The following is a 26,497-nucleotide window of genomic DNA, read 5'->3' on the forward strand; positions in this document are numbered from 1 at the left end:
CCGTTGTAATCAAGTTACTGTTCCATGCAATCAAGCACAGTTTTAACTGACAGACTATTAAAATGGTATCTTAGTCTGTTTGGGTGCTATAACAAAATATCTTAGACTGGGTAATTTGTAAACAACATAAATTTATTGCTCATGGTTCTGGAGGCTGGGAAGTCCAGGATCAAGGCACCAGCAGACTATGGTGAACCCTCAAGTTGGTGAGGGCCCATTCCTCCCAGGTGACTTCTATGCATCCTCCCATGACAGAAGGGCAAACAAGCTTGCTCAGGCCTCTTTTATGAGGCAATAATCCCATTCATAAGGGTGGAGCCCTCATGACCTAGTCACCTCTCAAGAGCCCCACCTCCTCTAATATCATCACCTTAGGGATTTAGGGATGAAGTCTCAACATACGAATAGTGCGGGGGTATGGTGGGGGCACATTCAGGCCATAGCAGACATCTAGTGTGCTGTGAAGGTAAATGGGTGCAAATTGACTGTAGAGTTTGTTAGAACGGCGCTGCTCCAACTTCCATGTGCACATAAACCGCTTGAGGACCTTGTTACAGATGTAGCTTCTGATTCACTGGGTCTGGAATGGGGTTTGAGGCTCTGCATTTCTCACCAGCTTGAAGCTAATGCTGATGAGACTGGTCTTGGACCACACTTTGAGTAGCAAAGATTTAGAAAATGGCAGCTCTTCTGGTCAGTCAGCTCCTACCACATAGGAGCTATTTTGCTTCTCTTTGATATGTTTCTTATTTGGTTAAAAACCTGTAGAGGACTCACTCAGTGCATCTTCAACTAAAAGTTAAGCTTTTATTTAGAATACCATTTTAGAGACAAAAAGCAGTTCACTTTATTTAGCAAAATTAATTTAACCAATGCATTTAAATACAGTGAATTCAAGATCTTTGGTAGATCTTTTTCTCAGATGCTTGCTTTTTTGCCAGTTGGAGTTTCTGTCTTCAAGCCTAACTGGGTTCTCTCCAAGTTAATGCAGCTCTATTCCATAGAAGTGTTTTATGAAATTTGAAAACTCAAACACCCCATCTGTATTCTCACTCAACCATCATTGTATTAGACAAAACTTAAGGAAACAACTTAGGGAAGTAGGTTCAGAAGGAAATATGTTCCCTTCTCCCTCATATTATCTTTTCAACAGTTGCCTGTGTTGCTCTAAATGGGTTATGCAAGCAAATTGTTACTGGGAGGTGATGGTCAACAGCAAACTTAGATGGTTTTCACACCATCTGTCATCATGACCCAAAGGGAGATGCAAGCCACACCACTTTTCCAGCCAAGCCACTGCTTTACTCAGAAGATACACATAGCTTCCTATTGTTATTTTCTTTTCTAGTTATGTACATTTAGAAAAAAATACAACACTATGTTAAATAGCAGGACAGCTAGCAATGAAACATACAGTGCTACACTGAAAAACGACAGCAGCTTGGTTAAGCAGAGGAGAGAAACGGCAGATGGTCTTCATGGAGTCAAGCTGTCAATGCCGGCCATCTCCTTAGTCTGTGACGGATCTGCACTCTGAGGGCAGGCCTTCTGACCGCCGCCACTCGGCCAGGCGCTTGTTAAACCATTTCTGGAAGAGAGAAATGAGCAAAAATATTTATCACATACAGAAAAACTGAAATACCCATTCTCTTTCTAAAAGGTAGTCTCTGCGGCACAAGTAGAGAGGAGAGAATGAAGGAATGAGTCCATAGGGATGGTTTGCACTGTGGCACTAACCTTTCCTGTCTCAGGACCTTTGTGCATGCTATTTCCTGTGTTTAGAATGCTCTCTTTATTCTTTAGCTGATGATCTCCCTGCCATCCTCACATCTCAGCTTAAGCAGGACCTTTTCAATGAAGCCTTCCCTGACCACTCTATCCGAAGGGGGTTTCCCACTCATCTCCTTACTTCCCAATTTAGTACTTTGTTACTTGCACAGAACTTTTAGCATCTGCCATGGTTTACTTATGGATTCGCTTGTTTTTCATCTATATTCCCTTCTAGAATGTAAGATCCATGAAAGCAGAGACTGTATTCATCTTAACACCATTGCATCCTTAGCCCCTAGTACAAAGGTTTAAGAGTTAGAGATTAATCAATATTGGCTGAATAAATAAAAGAAGTTAAAGCATCTTCTTAATGCCCCAGATAGATCTCTATGGCTGCTATATTTCATCAATGTATGTTCATCTCACCAAAGGCCTTCCTCATTGTAGCAGTCAGTAAGAATGTGTTGGATAAGATTAATGGGTAACTGAGCACTACACAAGCTCAGAGCACTCCCTGGGGGATGCATGGATTAGGTCAGCCTCATCTATCCTGCCCCAGGACCCCTGAGCAGTCCGAGAAGCTAAAGTGGGCCTCGGCTTTACTCAGAGTCTCTCAGCTCTGTATAGGGACTCAAATATTCACACCTCATGGAAGTGGCCAGGGACATACAGAAGGTCCCAGATGGGATGTTTCTAGACACAGTATCATATGAGGCGCAGATTACGTCTATATGTTGTCGGGCAGTGTGGTATACTCTTGAGAAGTCAATGGCTGCCTTTATCTTGCTAACTGGGGTGGTACAGAGCTCCCCAAAGAGGAGAATAGAAGAGCCATGCTGGGGATAGGGCCGGGGTCTGGACGAGGTTTTCCAAGAGGAAACTGGGAATAAAAAACAAAACAAAACAACTTTGAAGCGAGACTACTGAGGAAACAGAAGTAGCAAGCATTGACCTCCATTGGAGAGGATGAGGAGAGAGTTCTATGGAACGTCAACACCTCCTGCAAGCCCTGTTCTCCTGTGGTTTCCAATCATTCACATGTCATGGGGTACATTGAGAAGGATGAGATTTGGGTGTCACTGGTGTGTAGGCAGTCTGTGTGGATCGGTGATCCCTCCCCTCCCCCCGCCGGGCTCTGCAGTCCTGGGCCCTGCCCAGGAAGCTCTGGAATAATTAATTGGCTATGAGAACTTGAGGAAGTCCCTAAAAATAGAGGTCCAGTCATCTGTAAATAAAAGGTAAATCTAGGGGGTTTCTACTGTCCCTTCTGGTTCTTCTATAATTCACCTATTCTAGGGGTAAGCGGACCAGGAACAGGAAGGAAGCAGGAAGATCACAGCTATGAGATGCCAGATCTGGGATGTACTGATGGAGACGGGATGGTGGGAAACCTCTAGAGGGCTCCCCACGTAGCATGGGCTGATGCCTGTCCAGACATTCTGCATGAACAGGATGGGCTCTAGGAAGCCGAAAGGGAATTCAGCATAAGTCCAAGATCAGAAGAAAGAGTAAGAACCACAGGGGAAGAAGGAGCAAGTCCTAGAGGAGAGCTGTCGAGCTTGAATGGGGATGAGGCTCTGCAGGGCTGTTTTGGGCTCCATATCAATGCTAAGCTGGCTAAACAGCATGGGACTACACCTATCCCTCACCCACCTGTACAGCAGAGTTTACACACTGAAATGCCTTACACAGTTGTCAAGATCTTATATATCTTTACACTGGGGTGGCAGCAGAGAAAAGTAATCTAAAGCCAGGGACAGCAGACTATCGTGTGGCCCTTTGAGGGCTGCTTTCTAGGTACCATATTTTCCTCCTAGCGATCATTAACCTTCATCAGAAGAGAGAACTTATGTAACTTTGGCATCTTCAACAGAAATTCTACTTCTAAGCGTGGGCCCATTTTCTTCTGTAACCTGTGTGTGTGTGTGTGTATTTAACTAACTCTGGATTCTGGTATGAGAGCAGCAAGGCTCCAGTTTCATTAATGAGGCAGCTCTGTGGGGGGTTTCAAGGATACAAGGTCTGATTAAATAGGATTTCCAGTTACTAGGGCTGAATAAATGGCAGCCTTGTAAAGACTGACTAATTAAAATCTGGAGGAGGAAAATCTCACTTTCTATCAGATATCATTTAAGACAAAATGGTTGAGCTGGTCTCATTTAAAAGAGCCACCCACATCTTTACACTACGTCATGAAGCAGAATATTGATGGACTGTTGTGAAAATAACTTCAGCAGGGACCACATTTGTGGTTTTTTGAGTTGGTGCCCAAATGCTTAACAAATTGAGCCCTAGCGCTTCGGGGATGGGAGGAGGTTCAAGAAGAGCTTAACTGTTTTTTGAAGATGCATATTTTAAATTAAGCATATATGTAATAATTTAGCAAAACCAGTTGCAGTCCAGCAGAAATCATTAAATACATTGCTTGCTTTTTTCCCCCCTTTAGAGCTGTACCTGATCACATCTCACTCACATCAGTGCTAATTTTCCACCTGGCTTTATCCTTCTCTTCTTTGTTTCAGTCATCCACTGGGAAAGACATTCATCCCTTGCTTACTTATAAATGAATGCCCTCATTACCCTTGCCCATTGATGGAGATTTATTTACTCAGAGTAAACAGATGATAATTAGACACTGTGATGGGAAGGGGTTTGGGCAAAGGAACATTGTCCCTGTCCTTTTCTCTAGTAACTAACATTTCATTCTTTTCACGGAGAGACCTTTAGAGGTCTTTATTCCTCTGATAAAACATCCAGTGACTAAAACCACTGGGTCCTGGGACTAAGGTCAGGATATCAGGAGGAGATAAGAATACTTGGAGACCTCCCTAAGAACCAATTCCAGTTACATTGTGCTTGAATTGAAGAGAGAGAGAGAGAGAGAATAGAATACACCAGATCATCCCAGCCTCCCAGGGGGCTGAAGAAGGAGCTTTCCCAGCCTCTTCTAACACTGACTTCAAAATAAAAGACATAGGGCTGGGATTCTTTAAGTTTTCATCTAATTTAAATATAGGAGATATTTAGATAACCGTCATGAGAAAAACCCATTCTAACATCCCAGTAAATGCGACTTAGAAAGTTATTTCAATTACAGCACCCTTCACTTTACTTTGAGTTCTTATAGGTACCACCTCCAGCCCCACAGATAATTCTGTCCTGCAGTGGGACAGTTATAAAGAGGTCAGCAAAGCTCCCAAGACAGAGAATGTTTCAACTTCTTAGTCCCACTAGTCCCTGCCCAAGTATCAGCCCTGTGAATCAGTTGTAGTAACTGTCTTGCAAGAGCACTGGGCAGCTCGGGCTTTTTGTTCTTGTACTGAAGTATTACCTGTCCTAGGAAAGTTAAGAATACAATACCATTTTTGGAGGTGGGTGGTGCTGGGTGGGATGGGGACTCAGGCACATGAGACAAATGTTAGTTGGGCTTTGGTGGCCCTTTCCCATGGAAAGGGGCAACACTAGTAAGAACAGAGAGGAGGCTGGGAGCAGTGGCTCACGCCTGTAATCCCAGCACTTTGGGAGGCCAAGGCAAGAGGATTGCTTGAGCTCAGGAGTTCGAAACCAGCTTAGACAACATAGTGAGATCCCCATCTCTACAAAAATGTTAAAAATCAGCTGGGCATCCTAGTAGTACATGCCCATAGTCCCAGCTACTTGGGAGGCTGAGATAGAAGGATTGTCTGAGGCTGGGAGGTCGAGGCTGAGGTGAGCCATGGTCATGCCAGCCTGAATGACAGAGTGAGACACTGTCTCAAAAAAAGGAAAAAAGAAAAGAAAAGAAACAGGGAAAGTGTCAATACCAGACACTACTTATATGTAGGCCCAGCAGGCTCTGGCCTCCGTGGAGTTATTTAAAGGGCCCTTACAAGACCTGCTATAAACAAAAATAATTTTAATGACCGAAAGTTCATTATTGAGCATATGTCTCCAGAAGACACTTTCTTTTTGTAATATTTTTAAATGTTTAATATTTTTATTTTTATTTATTTATTTTGAGACAGGTTCTCCCTCTGTCACCCAGGCTGGGTTGTGCAGTGGCAAGCTCACTGCAGCCTTGAACTCCCGGGCTCAAGGGATTCTCCTGCCTTAATCCCCAGAGTAGCTGGGACTACAGGCATGCACCACCACACCTGGCTGATTTTTTAATTTTTAATTTTTTTTTTTTTAGAGATAGGCAGGGTCTTGCCATGTTGCCCAGGCTGGTCTCAAACTCCTCACCTCAAGCAGTCCTCCTGCCTCAGCCTCTCAAAGTGCTGGGATTACAGGTGTGAGCCACCACATCCAGCCAGCCAGACACTTTCTTTTTCTTAGAAGATACTCTAAATATATAAATGTTGTTTGAGAAGATGAAAGAAGAAATCATTCTCATTCACCAGTGCCCGTGGGGTAGTGGGATGGGAGGGGAAAGAATGGGAAATTGAAAGAGGAGACCCAATCCAGTAAGGGCAGGGAGGCAGCCTGTGGTTCCTAGGAAGTCTCTTTCCCTGCACTTGCTAAGTGCTGCCTGTCTCTAAGCTCTGCGGTTCTAGATGCTCCCCTGCAGGTTGAGGCAGGAAGACAGAGGCACAAGCCAAGCTGTGGTCGCTGTAGGGAGGAAGGAGGTGTTGGTTCTGTGGCAGGAAGAGGAAGCCAGGGGCCCTGCTAAGAGGCTGACTCACCCCACATCCACTCATTTTGGGGCTGGGTTTACCATTTGTTTTTTTGAGGATGGCAGAAGAGGGGAAATGGGAGAAAGACTGCCTGAGAGGTCAGAAGGAACTGCTATGCAGAGATCTGAATTGGCTGAGCTCAGTCACAGAAAAAAACACAGGTGCCCTTTCCTTCTTCTTACCCCTAACCAGATTTTACTTCAATTTCAAGGAAAGGTTGAATATAGCCTGGGAGGGCTGTTGCTTAATGCAGAGGAAAGATAGCACCAAGTGAGTTGCCAGGTCTTTCCTCCTGCTCTGTCTAGTGATTTCTATTCCTCCTTAGTGGAGAGAGCATAGCATGGTGGTTTAGAGTCTGGGCTTCAAATCCTGGTCCTGCTGCCTTCTAGCTGCTGTCTTGGGCAAGTATATTTAATCCTTCTGTGCCTCAGTTCCCTTATCTGGACAAGTGGGCTAATAGCATCTACCCTCACAGTATTCTTGTGACAAATAAATGATTTACTACTTGGACAGTGCCTGGAAAAATGCCTGGCAAGTATTAGCCATTACAAAGGTCAATGTAATTATGCTGCTTTATAGGTAAGGCGACTGATGACAATTCGCCAGGGACAATCAGGGGCGGAGAAGGGGTTGGACTTCCTGTTGGTGCTATGCCTGCAATATTTCACAGCCTTGTTTTTAAAAGATAAGTTGCCTCTGTGATCACTCCTCTTTTCTAAGCATAGCGTGGGATTTCAAATGATAAAATTTCAGCAGGCTGCCTTCCCAAGGGATGCCAAGAAACATGAGCTGTTAGACTTGGGTTACAGTAAATCACCTTCCATTAAGTTCTGGTTCTGGTTGGTCAGACAGCTGTTCCATTTGCTAAAAATAGATATTTTTGCCTTTCTATGTGACCTGCAAATGACAGGATCATCTATGGACAGACTCTCCAAAGTGTGCCTCTGGCTTGATTAGTAAAAATAATTTTGGACTTGGGGTCCAGCATCTTGGTTGTAGGGTCTATTGGATCCATTACAAGCTTCTAAACCTCAACTGAGCATGGCTCATAGTGACAGGACAAGTGCCTGATGCTCTGGTATATAAATGGGAAAAATAAGAACATCTCTGCTTTAGAGCTGAGATTAGAGGTGTGAAGTGCTTTGGGGCCAAACAGGAGAAATGCTAGATCAGGTCCAAGGAGTCTATCATGAATAAAGGATTGTCTTTCCATGACCAAAGGGAAAAGAGAAGTCAGAGTTTGGACAGCGTTTGAGAAGTCGGCTAACAGCTCCAGCATTGCACCTGTGGTTAACAGCCACAGGCAGTGTCGCATTCTTTACCTGGCATTTTGGGGGACAATATGGGAACATTTAAAATATAGATAAATCAATGAATGCACTTAGGGGGACACTGGCTGCCGCTCCCATCAGCTCTAATGTCAGCTATCTGCCGTCTTATAAAACTCCAGGAAAGGCCTCTAAACCTTAGAGCCAGGGAATATTTTTTTTAAATCGTAACCAAATCTCCCTGGCATCGTGCAGTGTGAGTTCTGCAGCTCCGGGGACGCTGCAGTGTGATGTGGTGGAGAGAGCATGCTTCACGGCTCCTGCCATCCTGACGGCGCCCTCCCACCCGGCCTCAGCCTCCTCGTTTGCCAAAACCGGAGGACTGAATTTACGGCTAGCTGATCTCTGGGGTGCCTTCCAACTCTGACATTCCCGCCTAGAATAGATCTTCCTGGAGGCTTCGCAGGCAGACCAGAGCGGGCAGAGCCGGGAAAGCGAGACAGGGACAGGCGAGAGACGCTGCTCCCGACCCCGAGGGGGGAAAGCGTGTATCCCATATCCCAGGCTGCCGGGGACAGGCAAGGACCGGCCACCGCGGGGTTTCTACGCAGCCCCCGGGGAACCACGGCTGGCTGGGGGTGGCGGGGAGACTGGGCGCCCATGGGAGCGGGGAAGCGGGGAGGCGCCGGGGGGAGCCATGCAGGGTCCGGGCTGCAGGGATGTGGGCCGAAGAGATGGGAGATGGCGGGGAGGGCAGCCTGGCGGGAGGGGTGGACGACCGGGACCCCCCAGCCGCGAGACGGCCCAGCCCCGGCAGGGGTCGGGCCCTCAGGGCGCGTGCGGGGACGCACCTGGGTCTCCTCCTCGGAAAGGCCGGCCTCGGCCGCGATGAGGCACAGCGTGGTGGGGTCCGGGCGCTTGTGGACCTTGTTGAAGTTGTACTCCAGGATCTCCACCTGGTCCTCCGTGGGGCCGTTCGCCGTCTCCGCCGACATGGTCCCTGCGCGCTGCAGGGCGGGGAAAAGCGGCGGCGGTGAGCTAGGCGGCGGGCGGGACGCAGCGAAGGGAGGCGGTCGCGGCGCCACCCGGGCAGCCCCAGCCCCAGCCGCCCCCTCCCGCGGTGCCAAGGCCGCGCGAGTCCCCGGCGGCTGCAAGCTGAGGGGGGATTAGGGCTGCCCCCACGTGGGCCTCCCTCCCGGGACCGAGCGATGCTGCGGGCTGACTGCCGAGCCTCGCGTGCGGCGCCTCCCGCGCCCCCCGGGGACTCCTTGCAGCAACTCCCCCTGGATCCCGGCCTGCGACCTGGGTGAGGAAGATAACTCCGCAGGTCCTCCCTCACCTCCCTCCGGCTCTAAGGAAGGAGTGAAGGAGGCACGGGGGTAATTTTGAGAAATCGCCTTAAAAACTTCCTCCCGAAAGGGGGACCTCCCCTGGGGACAGATTTGACAGATCGCGAGGGTGGTGGGTTTGCCCGAGTCCGCGGCTAGCCGGGCTCCCCGGTACGCGGGCTTGTGCCTGTGCAGGGTTGGCGGTTTGGGGCCCTCTCCAGGCAGGGCTGCACACCCCATCCTTCCTCCAAAAACAGTTCCCCGCAAGACAAGTTACTTCTCAAAGTTGGGGAGATGGAGGAGGTGCTTTTAATGTCTTTCCGTTTTACAGAGCTGGAGATAGGTCCGCAGAGAAGTGATTTAAGGTGGGGAATTGAGCCACAGGAGAAATTTCCACCTCGGGGGCCTTCACAGGTCACTCTGCGCTCTGCGACCTCCTCCTTCAATCCTCTGCCCCTCCTCTTTCTAACTATACTTTAGTGAGTCCCCGCTAGTCCACAATTTACGGCAGAGAGCCTGCTTCACTGACTGCTCCCGGGTGGGAGGACTTGCAGGATGGAGCCAAAACCCATTGAGGAGGATCCAGTCAACCGTCTTTTATAATTTCAGACTTCCCTTGCGATTGTACGAAAATGTACTATAAAGTCAGGAAAATGGGCCCATCGCAAGCTTCAAGATCTCTAGTATCTCCTTACTGTAGAGCCAAACATTACTCTAGCAAATTTGAGGCAACATGGCTTCCTGCTGGGTTCTCTGAATTGGTCTCTGAATTGGGACCAAAAACTTAAAATTTTTAAAACTTGCAGATGTAACGCCCCCGTCCACCTCCTCCTCCTAATTTAAGAGGCAGGAAGGTGTAGAAAGTTGGAGTCTTCAAGACATTCTTGGCTGTGGGTTTGACACATCTGTCAGGGCTTGACTGCCGCTGACAGTAAAAGACAAGCGCAAGCGTGGGAATCACGTTGGCTTGTTTTTTTAACAAACAATTGCAAAATCATCCAGCACAATCCTGAGTAGGTTGTGATATGGTTTGTGCCTGGGTTGAGCCACATTTCACTGATGGGCCAGGAGAATGTACCCAATGCTGTCATAACCTTCTCCACTGTATCCTGCATTTTCTACTTCCTAAATAAATGTCTTTACCTCTCCTCTAGGTCACTTTGAAGGGGCTTGGAGGCACAACAGGAAGTCATTCTACTGTGAGAGTCCGGCTCAAGTCACTTGCCAAGCCACCGTGAAATCCCATGTTTTTAGGGGATTCTATGCTTTCCATGCTTTCCCACCCAAAAATCTGTAGCACTGATTCCTGTCGCGGTGCTGAGGCAGGAGAGGGTCAGACTAGGTCAGAAGCACTTCCTCTTCTGTATACACCCATCGCCCCTTCCTTTGACACACAACTTCAAAGCTGGGAAGAACTTTGGAAATTACCTCCTCCAGTCCTCTTCTCTAACAGCCCAGGAAAATGAGCATAGGAAAACTAACTTTCTGAATATTGCCCAGTTAGAGACCTGGGCTCTGCTAGACCTTTCTCAGCAGGGCAGTCTGCCTTTAGTGTGGTAGGAAAAACCAGGAGGGCAGTAGTCATAATGCAGGCAGGAGCTCATTGCCATTTTGAATGGGCATGGACTGCTCTAGTAGGACACCAAGTCTAGCCAAAGTTGCCCACGGAAACCACCCACCACTGCTTGCTTTGCTTGAAAGAACACAAGGGCTGGGAGACAGCTGCCTCCGATTTTACTTCTGGCCTTAGAAAGGTTCCAGTTAATTTCACTTAACATAGCTGTGCAGGCTCTTCCAGGAAAATTTTGGCTTTTTCTTTGTAGAATCCTCAGTCCTTCAGAAATATTAGATTTCTAAACAGACGATTCTGCATATACGTCACCCTCTTTTTTGGTTATTTAATTCCTATTATAAAACACAAGGGCTGCTACTGGTCTTACGTTTAATTTAGCACATTTTATTTTATTAGATTTCTATGGCTTCCTGTTACAGGTGTTTGTGTGAGATTCTGTGGGGAGGTCCGAGTTGACTTTAAAGAACTCCTTGGGTTAGTTGGCTGAGAACCACTGGCCTTGGTTGGCTGCCAAGAAGACGCGTGGGAGGACCATTTGAAAGCGCCTACTTCTCCAAGGTACACCAAACAAACTTGATTTCTAGAAACAAGGGTGAAATATCTCTACAGTCAAATGCATCTGTTATTCGTCTGCAAACCTCTCAGCCCTTTGCTTGACAAATGTTTGCTGTTACTTCGTTTCTTCTCTCACTCTGTCTCTCTTAAAGAAGATATAAATCAAACTGCCTGGGTAACCTTGGCCTTCCAAAGCTCCTCAACGATTTCCAGCAAGACAACAGTCAAGAAGTTTCTCTGAAGATAGTCTAAACAATTTCAGATTAAAAGAACTAAAAATACTTTAAAGCTACTCAAATGTGGCCGGGCACGGTGGCTCAAGCCTGTAATCCCAGCACTTTGGGAGGCTGAGGCGGGTGGATCACGAGGTCAAGAGATCGAGACCATCCTGGTCAACATGGTGAAACCCTGTCTCTACTAAAATACAAAAAATTAGCTGGGCATGGTGGCATGTGCCTGTAATCCCAGCTACTCAGGAGGCTGAGGCAGGAGAATTGCCTGAGCCCAGGAGGCGGAGGTTGCGGTGAGCCGAGATCGTGCCATTGTACTCCAGCCTGGGTAACAAGAGCAAAACTCCGTCTCAAAAAAAAAAAAAAAAAAAGCTACTCAAATGTTAATCTTAGCACAAGTTTTATTGTTGTGGCTCTTCATATCTCATCAAACATTCAAAGAGTAATTTGTCCTGTGATTGTATTTTTCCTTTGTGGTTGGGGGAAGACATTGCATGAGCATTTCCAAGAGGTTAAATGCAAACTGCTGGCTTTTTTCTAAATTCCAATGCCTGGGGTACACAGTTGTGTCAAGCCGATGGCTCTACTTTTGTCCCCTAATCCTATAATCATTTATTTTTTAAATTATCTACCTATATAAACTAGCTCACAAAAAGCACTGTAGCACTGTCAACTAGGGAATCTTTGGTTACCTGTGTAGTAACCAAAAAATTGCCTTGGGCTCACATTTGCCATCTTATCTTGCCTCTTCCAGCCATTCTGACCCCTTTGTAATGGCACTAATATCAAAGCAAGAGAAAAAGGTTATCAGTGGCAGATTCTCCCCATAAATCCCGAGTCCTATGGTAAGTTGGCCAAAAGGGAAACAAGCAGGTGGATTATTCTTTAGCCTGTATTTCTTTTATGTTCACTGTGAACTTCCTGGAAGCAGTGGGCTCTTGAAACATTCTGTATTTTCCTAAGTAAGAAAAATGATGTGTGGCCAGTTCCACAAGAGAACTGGTGGGTCTTGGGAAGGCGTGGGGGTTTTCCCCTTCGTCACTTATTCAATTACTCTGAAGTGGGTAGGAGGGGCATCACTCAGGCTATCAAGGCCCCCCAGAAATTGAAAAATTGAAAAACAGAAGTGGAGTATTGATCTGCCTCTCCAGGCTAGCACAAGAGCTGGAGAGAGAGAGAGAATTGTTCTTTCAAGTATAAACTTGGTGGTTGGTATCCTTAACCTAACAGCAGTGTTCTCAAGCCTGGGTGGGCTTCAGAATTACCTGTGGAAATGTCTAAGCCCACCATAGACCTCTTGAACCAGAACTGCATTTTAGAAACTTTGCACAGGAGAGACACAAAAAGTATTTCAGCTCTTAAAAGATTTGCAACTTAATCATTAAAATCAATCATACATATTCTTATGCCTTATGCCTGCTCTAATGCTGTATATCATCTTAACATTTAAGTAGATGGTAGGTTGAAGTTGTTTTAAAAGAATAAGCTTTTAGAAGTAGATATTGGAGGCTGGATGTGGTGGCTCATGAGTGTAATCCCAGCACTTTGGGAGGCCGAGGCGGGAGGATCACCTGAGGTTGGGAGTTCGAGACCAGCCTGACCAACATGGAGAAACCCTGTCTCTATTAAAAATACAAAATTAGTGGGGCATGGTGATACATGCCTCTAATCCCAGCTACTCGGGAGGCTGAGGCAGGAGAATTCCTTGAGACCCGGAAGCGGAGGTTGTGGTGAGCTGAGATTGTGCCATTGCACTCCAGCCTGGGCAACAAGAGCAAACTCTGTCTCAAAAAAAAAAAAAAAAGAAGTAGATATTGGAGTGACTAATTTAAACCTAATGCCATTAATCTTTTGTATATGTGGTCAGAAATGGGGAAAATACCTTCAAAATTATAAATTAGCAAAAGAAAAAAGTTCAGAAATGAAATAAAACACTTTTAAAAACCTTTCAGAAATATGCATTCTGTGTTGAGATCACTCATGCATTCATGTGTTGAGATCAGAGTTTAAGAAAGCAAATCATCAGAAGGAAAACTCCTTCCACTTCATCACACATATTTCAAGTAAATGACTTAGAAGCCAGAAATCCCAATGGAAAAGATTTGGCAATCTTAAGTATGATTGTTCTCTAACTCCTTAAGTTTCCCAATGAGGGAAATGCTAAAATTTAAATTATTATTTACGCACCAAACATATTTAATAGAACTTAGAACTGAACATTCCTCTGAATACATCCCAAATACATAGCATCACAGCTACCTTTACGGGAACAAGATCCAAATCTAAATAGGAAAATGCATTTTAAAATGCTCTATTGATTTCAATTTTACATATTTTAGAAAACTGGAGAGAAATCCCACAAAATGCTAACAGTGGGTTATATCTACGTGTAACTATGGATAATCTAAAACATTTTCTTCTTTATATTTTTCTGCTTTTTCAAATTTTCGATAATAAGCATTTATTACTTTGGGATTTGAAAAAAAATTTTCCCTATATAAAAATGTCCTCAATCAGATCAGCTGGTCCACCTTGCTTAAAGTTTTATTTGATTATTGATACCAAATAACATTTTTGGAAAAGTATGAGAGTTGTTTTCCAAGACTACTTAGAAGATTAGGGAAGTAAATATTTTCATTTTTCATGCAAACACTTTTAGGTATCAAGTGGATAGATGTAATGTACATGTAAGTTATGAAGCATAAATTAATTAAATAAACACTTGTGAACCTCACTCAATTTAAGAATTAAAGCATTACCAAGACTATGGAAGCTATCTATTCTTCTCCCTGAGTCCCATCCCCTTGCTGACCTGCCCCCAGAAAAAAACACAATTCTGAATTTTGTATTAATAATTCCTTTGCCTTTCATTTCAGTTTAATTTTTAGAGACAGGGTCTTACTGTCTCCCTCAGGTTGGAGTGCAGTGGTGCAATCATAGCTCACTGTAACTCCTGGGCTCAAGTGATCCTCAGGTCTCAGTCTCCCGAATAGCTGGGATTGCAGGTATGCCACTGCCCTTTAAATTATTCCTATCACATATGTATAGATCCCTAAGAGAACCTTTTTTTTTTTTAGTTTTGCTCTTCATTTGTACAAAAATGGTGTCATACCATATATAATTTTTCTATAAATTGCTTTTTTCACTTAACAGTGTTTCCAAAACTCATCCACATTCTGTGTATAGAGAAGTTCATTCATATTCAATGCTGTTTCCATTTCGTGAATATACAATTTATGTAGTAGATGTCGTTTCCTACTGGTGGAGCTCTAGGTTGTTTCTGGGTTTTTTTTTTTTTTTTTTTTCTGTTTGAACATTGCCTCTCTGAACATCCTTGTACATGCCTTCTGAAGCCCATGAGGATTTCTCTAGGATATACAGTAGAGGTAGAACTGCTGGTTTATAGGGTGTGTGCTGTCTAGCTTTACAATATAATATCAACTTGTTTTGTAAAGTTGTTGAACAAAACTACCCCCTGACCGTCAGTGTATACTATTTCCTTTGCTCCAAATCCTCATCAACACATGTAGGTCAAAGTTAGTTTTTGCCAAAGTTGTTTTGTATTCTTTTTATCCATGAATAGTATCTACGCCTTCTTGAAGCTATTTATGTTTTCAGCCTGCATGACATCTTGGGGCTAAAAGTTTCCACATGTTTGCTGTTTACTGTGTAGAAGTATTTCCCGTTGCAGCCCAAAAGGGGAGTGGAGGTATTTTGTGAGAGTTATGGATGCTGTTTCCAGGCTAGCCCAGTTATTTCCATTGGTCACCAAGAACAATACAAATAAAATGTATGGAAAACTAATTACTAAGACCTTTTGTCTGTGTCATGCTAAAAATGTTACCATTTCCCCTTCTACAGAACTCCTGGGAGTCAGGATTTGATTTTGCACTTTAAAATATGTTAGCCGTATTATTGATCCCTCCCACAAAAGTAAATATCAAAGTCTCCAAATGAACCACAGAGATAGATTGAAAATGACCAATTAAAGAAGAGGAAATAAGGGAGAGATGGACAGAAAGTATAAAAGAAAAATGAAAAAAGTGTAACAGAAAACTCTTAGGCTGTGGGTTTAAAAAAGGATATACATGTAAATTCAAATAATGTGCTTAAATGTTTAGACAGCTGACAGCCAGTTCAAAAGTAGTTTGATATTAGTTATTATCATTTCTCTCACAATCCTCGCTTAGAAATCAGAATGGAATTAGTTCTGTTTTCAGGTTTCTTTAAAAAACATTAATTTGTCTACAGCATCAGAGAAAGACTCAGAATTCTACCTTTTATTCTAGCTGTAGCAGCAAAGGCTCTTGATTTCATAAGCATCAAGATTGATTTATTCATCCAAATATATTATTTTCTTTTTTTTTTTTTTTTTCAGATGGAGTCTCACTCTGTTTTCCAGCTGGAGTACAGTGGTGTGATCTTGGCTTACTGCAACCTCTGCCTCCCTAGTAAAAGCGATTCTCCTACCTCAGCCTCCTGAGAAGCTGGGATCACAGGTGCACACCACCACTACTGCTAATTTTTGTATTTTTAGTAGAGACGGGGTTTTGCCATGTTGGCCAGGCTGGTCTCGAACTCCTGACCTCAAGTGATCTGCCTGCCTCCACTTCCCAAAGTGCTGGGAGTACAGGCATGAGCCACTGTGCCAGCCCCGCAAATACATTCTTCTTGTGCCTACTGATATCAGAGGTTCTAAGCTATCACCAAATCACCTATTTGAATCTTAAAGCTCTAACTTAATCATCATGTGTCCCTTTAGTGAAGAGTTGGGACTGGAGGCAGCCAGTGTTTTCTTTCTCACTGGGGGATAGGCTATTGTCAACCTTCTCCTGCTTCATGACCTTGGCTACTGGGGCGGCATTCTTTCAGACTTCTATGCATCTCTTTAAAAGCCCTAACATCTACTTGCCATAAGGCAATAAAGATAATGAAAGCTTTCAAGTTTTGTCCTGATTCCATTTTTCACAAGAGTCCATTGACATGCAGACAATTTGTGCAGGTTGTTCCTTTGTTCTGTAAAGTCTGAGCTCTTAACTTTTGACCTCATGTAGCAGTTACAGGTACATACCGAACCACTTGCTAATTCAGGACAAGCAAGCATGCTGTTCTCCTAGAACATGCTGCACTTGACTTGATGAGGCAGGAAGACAGAGATGACAACTATACTTGAATTCATGCCATTCCCACTGGTCACCAGTGACCACACCCTCCTAAGTACCTCTTATTCCTGCAAGTTTTGTCAGGTCAAGGTGTCATCAGGTTTGGTTTTTGATGTTTCAGCCCTGCTACGGGATGGTATATGTCTCAGTAGTTAACCCATCTCTTAAAAATACAAAGTGCTGTCTTTTTAGATTTTTCAGTTCTGCATATATGGTGTGTGCTTTTATAGGTGCTCTATGTGATTGCTAAACCAGCTTTGTATTTCCCAGGTCCTCCTTTCTAGGTTGGCTTTCTTCTTGCCTTAGGAACCACACTCTGTTTTAGAAACATGGCAGAATTAAGAACAAAATGAAATTGGAATTAATATAGAAAGAAGGTCAAATAATGAGAAGTATTCAGTACTAATTACCTGAAATGTCACTTTCTCCAGCCTCCATTTCATTTATGTAAAGAAGGAATATAACAATGTCTGCCTCTGCCTAGTTCACAGCTTTCTAGTAAAGTTCTTATGATGTTATTATAGGGAACATGTCTCTCAACTGTAAAGTGCTTGCTCAGAAGATATTATTAATTTTTGAAATGGAGTCTCACTCTGTTGCCCAGACTGGAGTGCAATGATGTGATCTCAGCTCACTGCAATTTACACCTCCTGGGTTCAAGTGATTCTCCTGCCTCAGCCTCTCTAGAAGCTGGGATTACAGGCATGTGCTACCACTCCCGGCTAATTTTTTTTGTTTTTCTTAGTAAAGATGGGGTTTTGCCATGTTGGCCAGGCTGGTCTCAAATTCCTGACCTCAAGTGATCCCACCACCTCAACCTCCCAAAGTGCTAGGATTACAGGCATGAGCCACCATGCTCGGCCTGATATTACTGTTCTTTAAATAGCTATGAGTTAGGATTTTAGTAAAGTATTCCCTGGGTGGCAAACCGGTAGAGGAAGAGCTTATAAATTTCATTCCTTCTGGGTTACAATCTGTTGTCTTTCTGGAATGTTGAAGCACAATGGTTGAAATTAGACCCCTTTAAAAAAGTCAAATGTCGTATATGTTGCTTGATCATAAAATGTATCCCTGCATGGATTTGCTCAAGAATGGCACGGCAGGGAGGGATGTGATGTCTTATGCATATTTTCTCATTATGTACTTGTACACTGTGCATTGGTTTGTATGTAGTTGTTAGCATTTTCACTAAAATAATAATTTCTCTGCTCTGTCCTCACTACCACTCCCCAGTTTATCCTCTCTCATCTGTTAGTGAGGAGACATTAATAGGACAGAAGATGAGTAGTGAGGAAATTGATAACAAGCAGGAACAAATATTTTATAAACTGGTGAGTCAATTTTTTGAGATTGTCATGGCCTAAGAGAGTAATGGAAATTCTTTGTGTGTTTTGTTGGAGACAGGGTCTTGCTTTGTTACCCAGTCTGGAGTGCAATGGCCCAGTCATGGCTCACTGCAGTCTCAACCGCAGAGCTCAAAAGATCTTCCCACCTCAGCCTCCTGAGTAGGTGGGACTGCATGTGAGCCCCACCACCCCCAGCTGATTTTCTTTATTTTTAGTAGAGATGGGATCTTGCTATGTTGCCCAGGCTGGTCTCAAACTCCTGAGCTCAGCACGGTCCTCATGCCTTGGCTTCCCCAAGTGCTGGGATTATAGGCATGAACCACTGCACCTGGCTGAAATTGTTTTGAAATAATTTGTTCATGGGCCTGTCTTCCCCATTAAATTATATGCTCTCCTATGGGGGCTGTGTCATTTCTTACACATTTAAATCTCCCCAGTATTCATTAGGAGAGTCTGGTACTTAACAGGTGCTCCTTGGATGCCCGTTGAACAGAACCTAACCAATGGCATTTGACATGACTTGATTTAGGATAACTTGGTACAAGACTGCTCTGTGTTCAACAAGGACTAGCCAAAATGTAAAATTGGAGAAAATAACTCTCTAGCCTTTTGATACCATCCTCAGTGCCCCCAAACAACTCAGAGTTGATTCCTATTGCTGAATCACCTACAGAAACCCATCCTCTGTTATTATAAAAACAGCAACAACATATTTATTGAATAATTACTATGTGCCAGGTCCTGTCTAAGTGCCTTAGATGCATTCATTCATTTTATCATCAGAGGAGCAGCAACGCTATGTGTTCTTATAATTTTCATTTTACACATGTAGACACTTATATAGATGGAAACCTATATACCTTTCCCAAGGAGATGGATACAGTTTTCTCCAAATCACAAATCTAGTATGTGATAGAGCAGAGACCAAACCCAGAAAATCTAACTTCTGCATCCATGTTCCTAATCTTTCCTCTTTGCACCAAATAGCTCCGCAGACAGCAGATCCTTGATGGGAAGTTGTGGTAAAAGGGGCAATGGAGCCAGCTGGCTCAAACAATAGAATAGAAGGAAGGCAGTGCCTTGTGTCTGCCCTGGCTCCCCATGGGGTGGGACCAGTCTGAGTGTTTCCCTCCCTGTGGCATGTTTCTCAGTGTTGGTGACCACACATGGTTCTGCCCTAACTCAATGAATTAGCCAGTGATTTCAGTTAAAACCACTGGCACCACCAGCCAGGCTGGCTTTCCTTCTCATTTGCTCTTCTTTAATTGGTGCAGACATCATTGAAAGATGGCATTATGTGAATAATACAGAATACAAACAAGAAAAGTTACACCACCTCATAGAATAGAAAGGCTGGCTTCAACCAGACCAGCTGGAGCTTACTGATGATTGCTACCACTTAATCCCTAGAGGTACAGAGTTTTGTTGAATTAAGGATCCTCCTGAAATGTTGAAACAAATCTCTCAGTGGTCCAGGCTTTCTGTAGCCACTTACTGGAAACAGGAAGATATTATGAAAAGCTATTGGAGGAAAGGGTGTCTGTGAATGACTTCCCGCAGCGAATGAATCATTAGTCAACCCTGGACATAAAACTCTGCATATGCACTGAGTTCTTTTCACTGATAGCCCAACTCGTGTTGTAATCTTGTATATGGAAACCTGGGGAAATGGTCAAAGATGCTCATAAAACCTCAGGTTTCTTCTTTGAATGTACTATGAAATAAGTGGAGTATTTAGTCTATATTCGTAGAAATAATGAGCAAACGAAAGAAGGCAATTCCATTTCCATAATCTCCTGATAGGAGTCCTCCATTTTGTAAACAGGTTGCTTTCCTAAAGGTCTAGTCTAGCTCTACAATGAATGTTATGAATTCAGAGAAAGTTTTCTCAAGAAAGAATATTATAAGTTGTAGACAGGATCCCAGGCTAACCCACTAAAGATTATTTATATACTAAAATGCTTTATATCTGTAATGGAAAAAAGTAGAAAATGATCCTATTGAAATATCCTGATGAAATTTAATAAGTTATTTAAAATAAAATACTTAAGAAAATGTAGTTTGAATTAAAATCTTGCTTAGGGAAATGAGGTTTTGGTGCAGATATTGAAGAGGGTTTCAAGGAACTGTTGAGGACTGTACAGATTTATAGTGCGACTTCGATGTAGCCAGGTACAGGTGTGTACAGGTCCACCTGTAGGCAGGTGGAATGTGTCCATTAAACCAGCACAACAGGCATACATCAGAAGTGTCCCAGGCAAACCTGGACATCTGGTCCCCTTATTATACATAAAATGTTAAATGTCTCACTTAGGTACAGAATAGTAAAAATGCTCCTGTTGATCCTAGGTACTGCTACTGCTGTTATAGATTAGCAAAATGCAGATCTGTTAGGGTCTTGGAGGACAGAACAACATATACTTAACCACAGTAATGAACAGGAGGCTGTTTTGTACTCTTAAAAACACATACTGTTGCAGCTCTATGGTTAAAGGGAAGAGGAAACATTTTAGCTTCAAATTTCTTGATCTTTCATTTTTATTGCACTTTGAATACGTAGGGTAGGAATCTGTCTGGTAGACTGAGTTGTGCTTGGGCCTCTGCCTGCTTTGGTTATTGTCGCTATGGTTGTGCTGATGCTTAGAAAGTGCGAATATCCATTACATCTCCAACAGAGTCAGTCCCGTGATCAAATATAAACAGAGAAACAAAAACACTTTGTTCTAGAGATTTCTGTGGGGCACAGCCACGCGCTCAGGGCTTTTCAAACCAGATAATAGAGAAGGGGGCAGATTAGTCAAACAAGTTGAATTATCAAATCTCTTTGACAATGTCTATTGTCCTAATACATCAATAAATGAGGCAAATAGATTTCTGATATGGGGGAAAAGTCTCAATATTTTCTAAAGATAACCTTTAAACCAGAAGAGAAATGTGTACTACTAAGCTTGGAAGCAAATAACAAAAGGATCAACTTTCTAAATAGTTTGTAGAGAGGAAAAATGGCCCAAATAAGTTTAAATAACAGCGAATAAATATTCCTTTTGTGTTTTGAAGTATGTTATTAATTTTTGGTTGCCCATTTAACTTCTGATGTTTTGTTCGGGAGAATATTAACTAGCTCAATACACTGAAGGATAAGGAGATGTATTTGTTGCATGGAAGAGGAAGGGTGCTCAGAAACTTAAATGCTGATGGTAGAAATCAGTCTTGTATTTTTAAAAAATCTAATTAGGCCAGGCGTGGTGGCTCACACCTGTAATCCCAGCACTTTGGGAGGCTGAGGCAGGCAGATCACCTGAGATCAGGAGGTCAAGACCAGCCTGACCAACATGGTGAAATTCTGTCATTATTAAAAATATAAAACTTATCCAGGTATGGTGGTAGGCTCCTGTAATCCCTGCTACTCAGGAGGCTGAGGCAAGAGAACTGCTTGACCCTGGGAGGCAGAGGTTGAGCCGAGATCGCGCCATTGCACTCCAGCCTGGGTGCAAAAAATAATAAATAAATAAATAAATAAAAATCAAATACTGATAAGCTACACACGCAATGGAGAATCAAGTAGATAAAACTGTCATATTGCTCTGTAGACATCCGATCACTTAGAACATTAAAATGTGATTTCTAAAAATGTTCTCATTCCCAGTGCCTCACTCTGAAAAGAACTGTTCATTTGTAATTCTGCAGATGTGACATCATGATTGGTTTTTTTGAAAATATATGCTGGGTCTACAGTATTTTTGCCTGAGCTCAAATTCCATAGTCAGATACATTAGAGACCTGCATGGTGTTGCTCATACCCCATCAGTAGATTTTTAAGCTGCCCAATCCTATGCCTTTCCTTAGGCCATTGTGCCCTGTCTAATGCAAATAGGCAGAACTTCCTCAGGTTAGGTGTGTATTTTGAAAAGTCCAGAAAATAGTCTTTGGGAGAATGGAATTGTCTCTTTGCACAAATATATATTAATAGATTATTATTTTAATGGTCCAACTACCATTCTTATTTTATGACTATAATTAGGTCACGGATAAAATGATCCACAGCTGGTACCTTGCAGAGCTCCAAATTATGCCAAAGTCCAGTCACCCATGCTGCTTGTGGCCATGCTACTCAGTGGTATGGACCTGATTTTTTTCCCCAGTTGAGTAGTTTTGATGAGCAGGTGTTCAGCTAATAGGACAAATAGCAGCTTTAGCCGGCTCATTAACGCCATGAAATAATTGAAAAGGACAGAGATATGCTAGAATGTCCAGCTCAGGGAATAGCTTTGAATCTACAATAGATTGCTTCTCTGAGCATCAGCCATGATACTGCAGAAAGAGACTCAGTGAAGCTTCAGAAGACCCGGAGTCTCTTGCCAGCTCTATTACATAGTCTCCAAGTAACTTTGGACAACTTTCTTAATTGCTTTAGACCTCCATTTCTTCATTTACTATTGAAGGTATTATCCTGCCCCACCTATCACACAGTGCTGTAGGATTCAATGAGATGGATTATGTTTATGAATGGCCCTATAAATTATCAACACTAACTAAATACAAGGTACCATTATTAAGGTTCTAATATAGCATTCCCAGTGACTCAGGATATAATTGGGCAACTGAATGACATCAGGTTTTACAATCATTAAAATGGCAAAACATTTTAGAAACTTTACTCAACCTCATGACTAATAAGATTTCTTAGAACATTTCATTTGCTTTCTCTGGGTAATCAATGACCAATATCGAGAAGTAAAATACTTCTAGTTCGATAAAGTCAAGTTTAAGAAAATGACATTTGGCTGGGCGCAGTGGCTCATGCCTGTAATCCTAGCACTTTTGGAGGCCGAGGCGAGAGTATCACTTGAGGCCAGGAGTTTGAAACCAGCCTGGGTAACATGGAGAAACCCCGTCTTTACTAAAAATACAAAAATTAGCCAGAGGTGGTGGCACACGCCTGTAATCCCAGCTACTCTAGAGGCTGAGGCATGAGAATAGCTAGAACCCAAGAGGTGGAGGTTACAGTGAGCTGAGATGGTGCCACTCCACTCCAGCTTGGGTGATGGAGCAAAACTTTGTCTAAAAAAAAAAGAGAGAATGAAAGAAAAGAAAATGACATTGAATGCAACTCCACACTGCTAAATTTGACAGGCTAAAAAATTATTATTATTATTATTATTATTTGAGATGGAGTCTCTCTCTGCCACCCAGGCTGGAGTGCAGTGGCATTGATATTGGCTCACTGAACCTCTGCCTGCCGGGCTCAAGCAGTTCTCCTGCCTCAGCCCCCCGAGTAGCCGGGACTACAGGCATGCACCACCATGCCTGGCTAACTTTTGTATTTTTAGTAGAGACAAATTTTCACCATGTTGGCCAGGCTGGTCTTGAACTCCTGAGCTCAGGTGATCCACCCACCTCAGCCTCCCAAAGTGCTGAAATTACAGGTGCGAGCCACTTCACCTGGCCTGATTGGCTAAAAAAAATTTAAATAAAGAAAGAAAGAAAAGAAAATTATATTGAGAAGGGAGATTACTGAAGATAGTGCTCTTTTAGTTCCAGAAAACTATTTGTCACTCAATCTCTTATTAAAGTACAAGGGAACCTGTAGAAACTTCTAAATGTTTGAAATCCTAAACCAGAACTGGTTACGTTATGTCTCCTTTTATCATGGACAGTTCAATATTCCATATTGTGTAAAGAAAACATAAGCCTTCTAGCCCACTCCTTTCCCTTCCTCTATTTCCCACCAACCAGATCTAAAGGGTGGTAGAACATATACATGAGAATATTCATTACGGCATCATTTCAGAGAATTGGAGGCAAGAGAGATGTCCATTACTGGAGGAGTTAATAAGTGAAAGATACATACAATTAACAGACTATTGATCATCATGCATTAGAAATATCATCAAGAACATAGACAGACCTTAAAATTATAGTGCTCAGTGAAAAGAAAGAGAGAAAGGAGGGAGAGTGGGAGAGCAGGAGAAATGGAATGAGTTATAAAACCTAAGAGGGGGCGTGTATGCCATTAATTTAGGACTATGTGAACTCATCATAGGCCTAAAGACAAACAAACAAAAAGGCTTAAAAAATTAAAAGATTGATGGACTGCCCCATCTTTCAGGTATACTTAATTCTTTCCACCATATTTTTTGTATAATGAAAGAATACTTCATGGCTTATTTAATGTCCTTTATAGTGCAGCCCCCGCAACCCTTGGGCTTAAAACCTTTTCCTCAAAAGGTCATTGATCTCCATGACCTCCTTCCATGATTTTCAATACCATCATTCAATGGCTCTGTAGCTTTCTCTTGTCCAAGATAAATCACATCAGGTCTTTCTGCTGTTCCTTATAGATCTGATTTTTTTTTTTTTTTTTTTTTGGCAGAGTCTCACTCTGTCACCAAGGCTGGAGTGCAGTGCTGTGATCTTAGCTCCCTGTAGCCTTCACTTTCTGGTTCAAGCAATTCCCCTGCCTCAGCCTCCTGAGTAGCTGGATTACAGGCACGCACCAACATGTTCAGCTAAGTTTTGGATTTTTGGTAGAGACTCCTATCTCTCTTCACCATCTTGGCCAGGCTAGTCTTGAACTCCTGACCTCAGGTGATCCGCCTGCCTCGTCCTCCCAAAGTGCTGGGATTACAGGCATGAGCCTAATTTTACTATTTTACTATTGTTTAGTCAACTATTGTTTAACTGTTGAGTTACTTTCAAGGACTCTCCTCTCTTTTCAACTGTGGACCCCTGAACCAGGTACAATGTGTTAATGAAAATAGGGGTAGCTCCTGCTTTCTTCATTCCTGCTTCATAAATCCCAGTTCCAGTCATCTCCAAAGATGGTAATCTACTTCCCAGGAAGAGGGTAGGGCATATATAATAAAGTAATAGATACTTCCAACGTTAGTTATTGAATTCAATATTAGCGACTGAATTAAAGTTTTTTGTAAAACAGATTTCGCTCTTGGGTGCCAGCAAACTGAAAATTTGGAAAGGGTTGATGGGGATGTCAATGCTAAGGAGGGTTGTTTATGTACATTTCCTTGGGGAGAAGCCACACAGGAAGAAAATAAAAACACATCAGCAACAATGATTAGACTACCTAAGCAGATCTCTCATGACCTTAAGAATCCAGGAAATTTTCCTCATGATCCTAGATGGAATGACTAGATCGAACAGCCAGAATGGCTGCCGCTAGCTTCCTGCCCAGTATACACTGGTTGTAAGAAATCACAACCAATCGATGTCTGCATCAAGTTTTTGTTTCATTTTGTTCTAAACATACAAGGACAGAATAGATCATTTGTAAAAAGTCTGGCAGAGTTTTCATGTTAGGTCACATTTTATCAAAACTACCAGAAGCAAATTACAAGAAATTATGTGGAGATGGGTAAAATCAACTTCTCTACTTTTTATTTATTTATTTTAGAGATGGAGTCTTGCTCTGTTGTCTGGACTGGAGGGCAGTGGCATGATCATAACTCACTGCAGCCTCAAACTTCTGGGCTCAAGCAATCTTCCCACCTCAGTCTCCCAAACAGCTAAAACTACAAGTGTGCGCTGCCACGTCTGGCTAATTAAAAAAAAAAAAAAAATGCAACAATGAGGCTCAAGCAGTCCTCCCACCTCTGCCACCCAAACTGCTGAGATTATAGGCACAAACCACCATGCCCAGCTAACTTTTTTACATTTAGAAGAGCTTCTATTGCTACCTAAATATGGCCATGAGCTAATAAGAGCCTGAAGCAAATATCAGAGTAATCTGATCTTGTGATAAACAATTCCTTGAACTACCGACATTTATACCGAACTTCTTTTTGGTTTAGCCAACATAAACATACGAGTTCTCAGCCTGGGCGGGAGGGATACAATGCTTCCCGCAGGAACCCTGAGTCACAGGGAGAGTAAATGACTTGGTACAGAGGTCAGAACGAGGCCTGGGGCTGCCTGGGTTCAAGAGCCAGCTCAGACACCAACTTATCCTGAGATTCCCAGCAAGTCACTTTATGATCTTGAATCGTCATGGATTGCACTCACAGATGACCATATAGTTTATTGCTCAGGTCAGGTATTTTTTAGAGTAAAAGGGGGTGCTATTAATAATTCCACTGGGACAATGAATCTTTCAGGCTCACAGCTGCTTAAAAATTCCATTACAGCTGAGAAAATAGGACCCAGATTCCTTCAGAGGACAGACTTGTCCTCTGCTTCCCTGGGAGGAGATAGCTCAGCCTGGAGTTCTGGGGAAGATTGTTCAGCATATTGCAAAAGGTAGTGGTAGGCACTTTCCCAGCACCTAAAAAGGAGAGCCTAACCTGCACCTGCTTGGCTGCACTGTGTGTTCAAACTCAACAACACCGGAAAGCCAAAAACACATCAGGGCCCTGGCCCGGGAAGACAGCAGACACATGCACCTCCTGCGCCAGGAGACATGAGCCTTCTGTTTGCAGCATCGGGCTTGTTGCCCCTCTGTCGAACCTGTTCCCCACTGCCAGGTGATGCCCCAAGGAGTGTGCAGGATGGTTGTGGTCCAGGACAACACAGGGGCTGCTTCGGGATCCTCAGGTGTTGGTTTTTAAAAGGGCAGGTTACTGCTTTATAAACCACTCCAAGCCACAGGTCACCCTCTGC

General features: G+C 43.2%; 1 protein-coding gene across 7 annotated transcripts in view; it reads right to left on the reverse strand.

Moving 5' to 3' along the window:
- Positions 1 to 784: 784 nt before the first annotated feature.
- The window catches only part of HOPX (HOP homeobox), a 31,618-nt gene continuing 5,905 nt past the window's right edge, over positions 785 to 26,497 (reverse strand). For 2 of the 7 annotated variants that reach the window (XM_032274296.1, XM_032274298.1), the window contains exons 2-3: positions 8,542 to 8,697; positions 785 to 1,588 (exon numbers count right to left, since the gene is read on the reverse strand). In XM_032274296.1, coding sequence (XP_032130187.1) covers positions 1,511 to 1,588; positions 8,542 to 8,697 — 234 coding nt within the window. In that variant the 3' untranslated portion in view covers positions 785 to 1,510. Of the gene's footprint in view, positions 1,589 to 8,541; positions 8,701 to 9,029; positions 9,208 to 9,415; positions 9,437 to 12,641; positions 12,666 to 26,497 lie in introns of those variants that run through there. The other 5 variants (XM_032274299.1, XM_032274301.1, XM_032274300.1 and 2 more) reach the window with 5 other exon arrangements.

This window comes from Sapajus apella, unplaced genomic scaffold, assembly GCF_009761245.1.
Source record: "Sapajus apella isolate SASKATOON/1434 unplaced genomic scaffold, GSC_monkey_1.0 scaffold5, whole genome shotgun sequence".
Classification (NCBI taxonomy): Eukaryota; Metazoa; Chordata; class Mammalia; order Primates; family Cebidae; genus Sapajus; species Sapajus apella.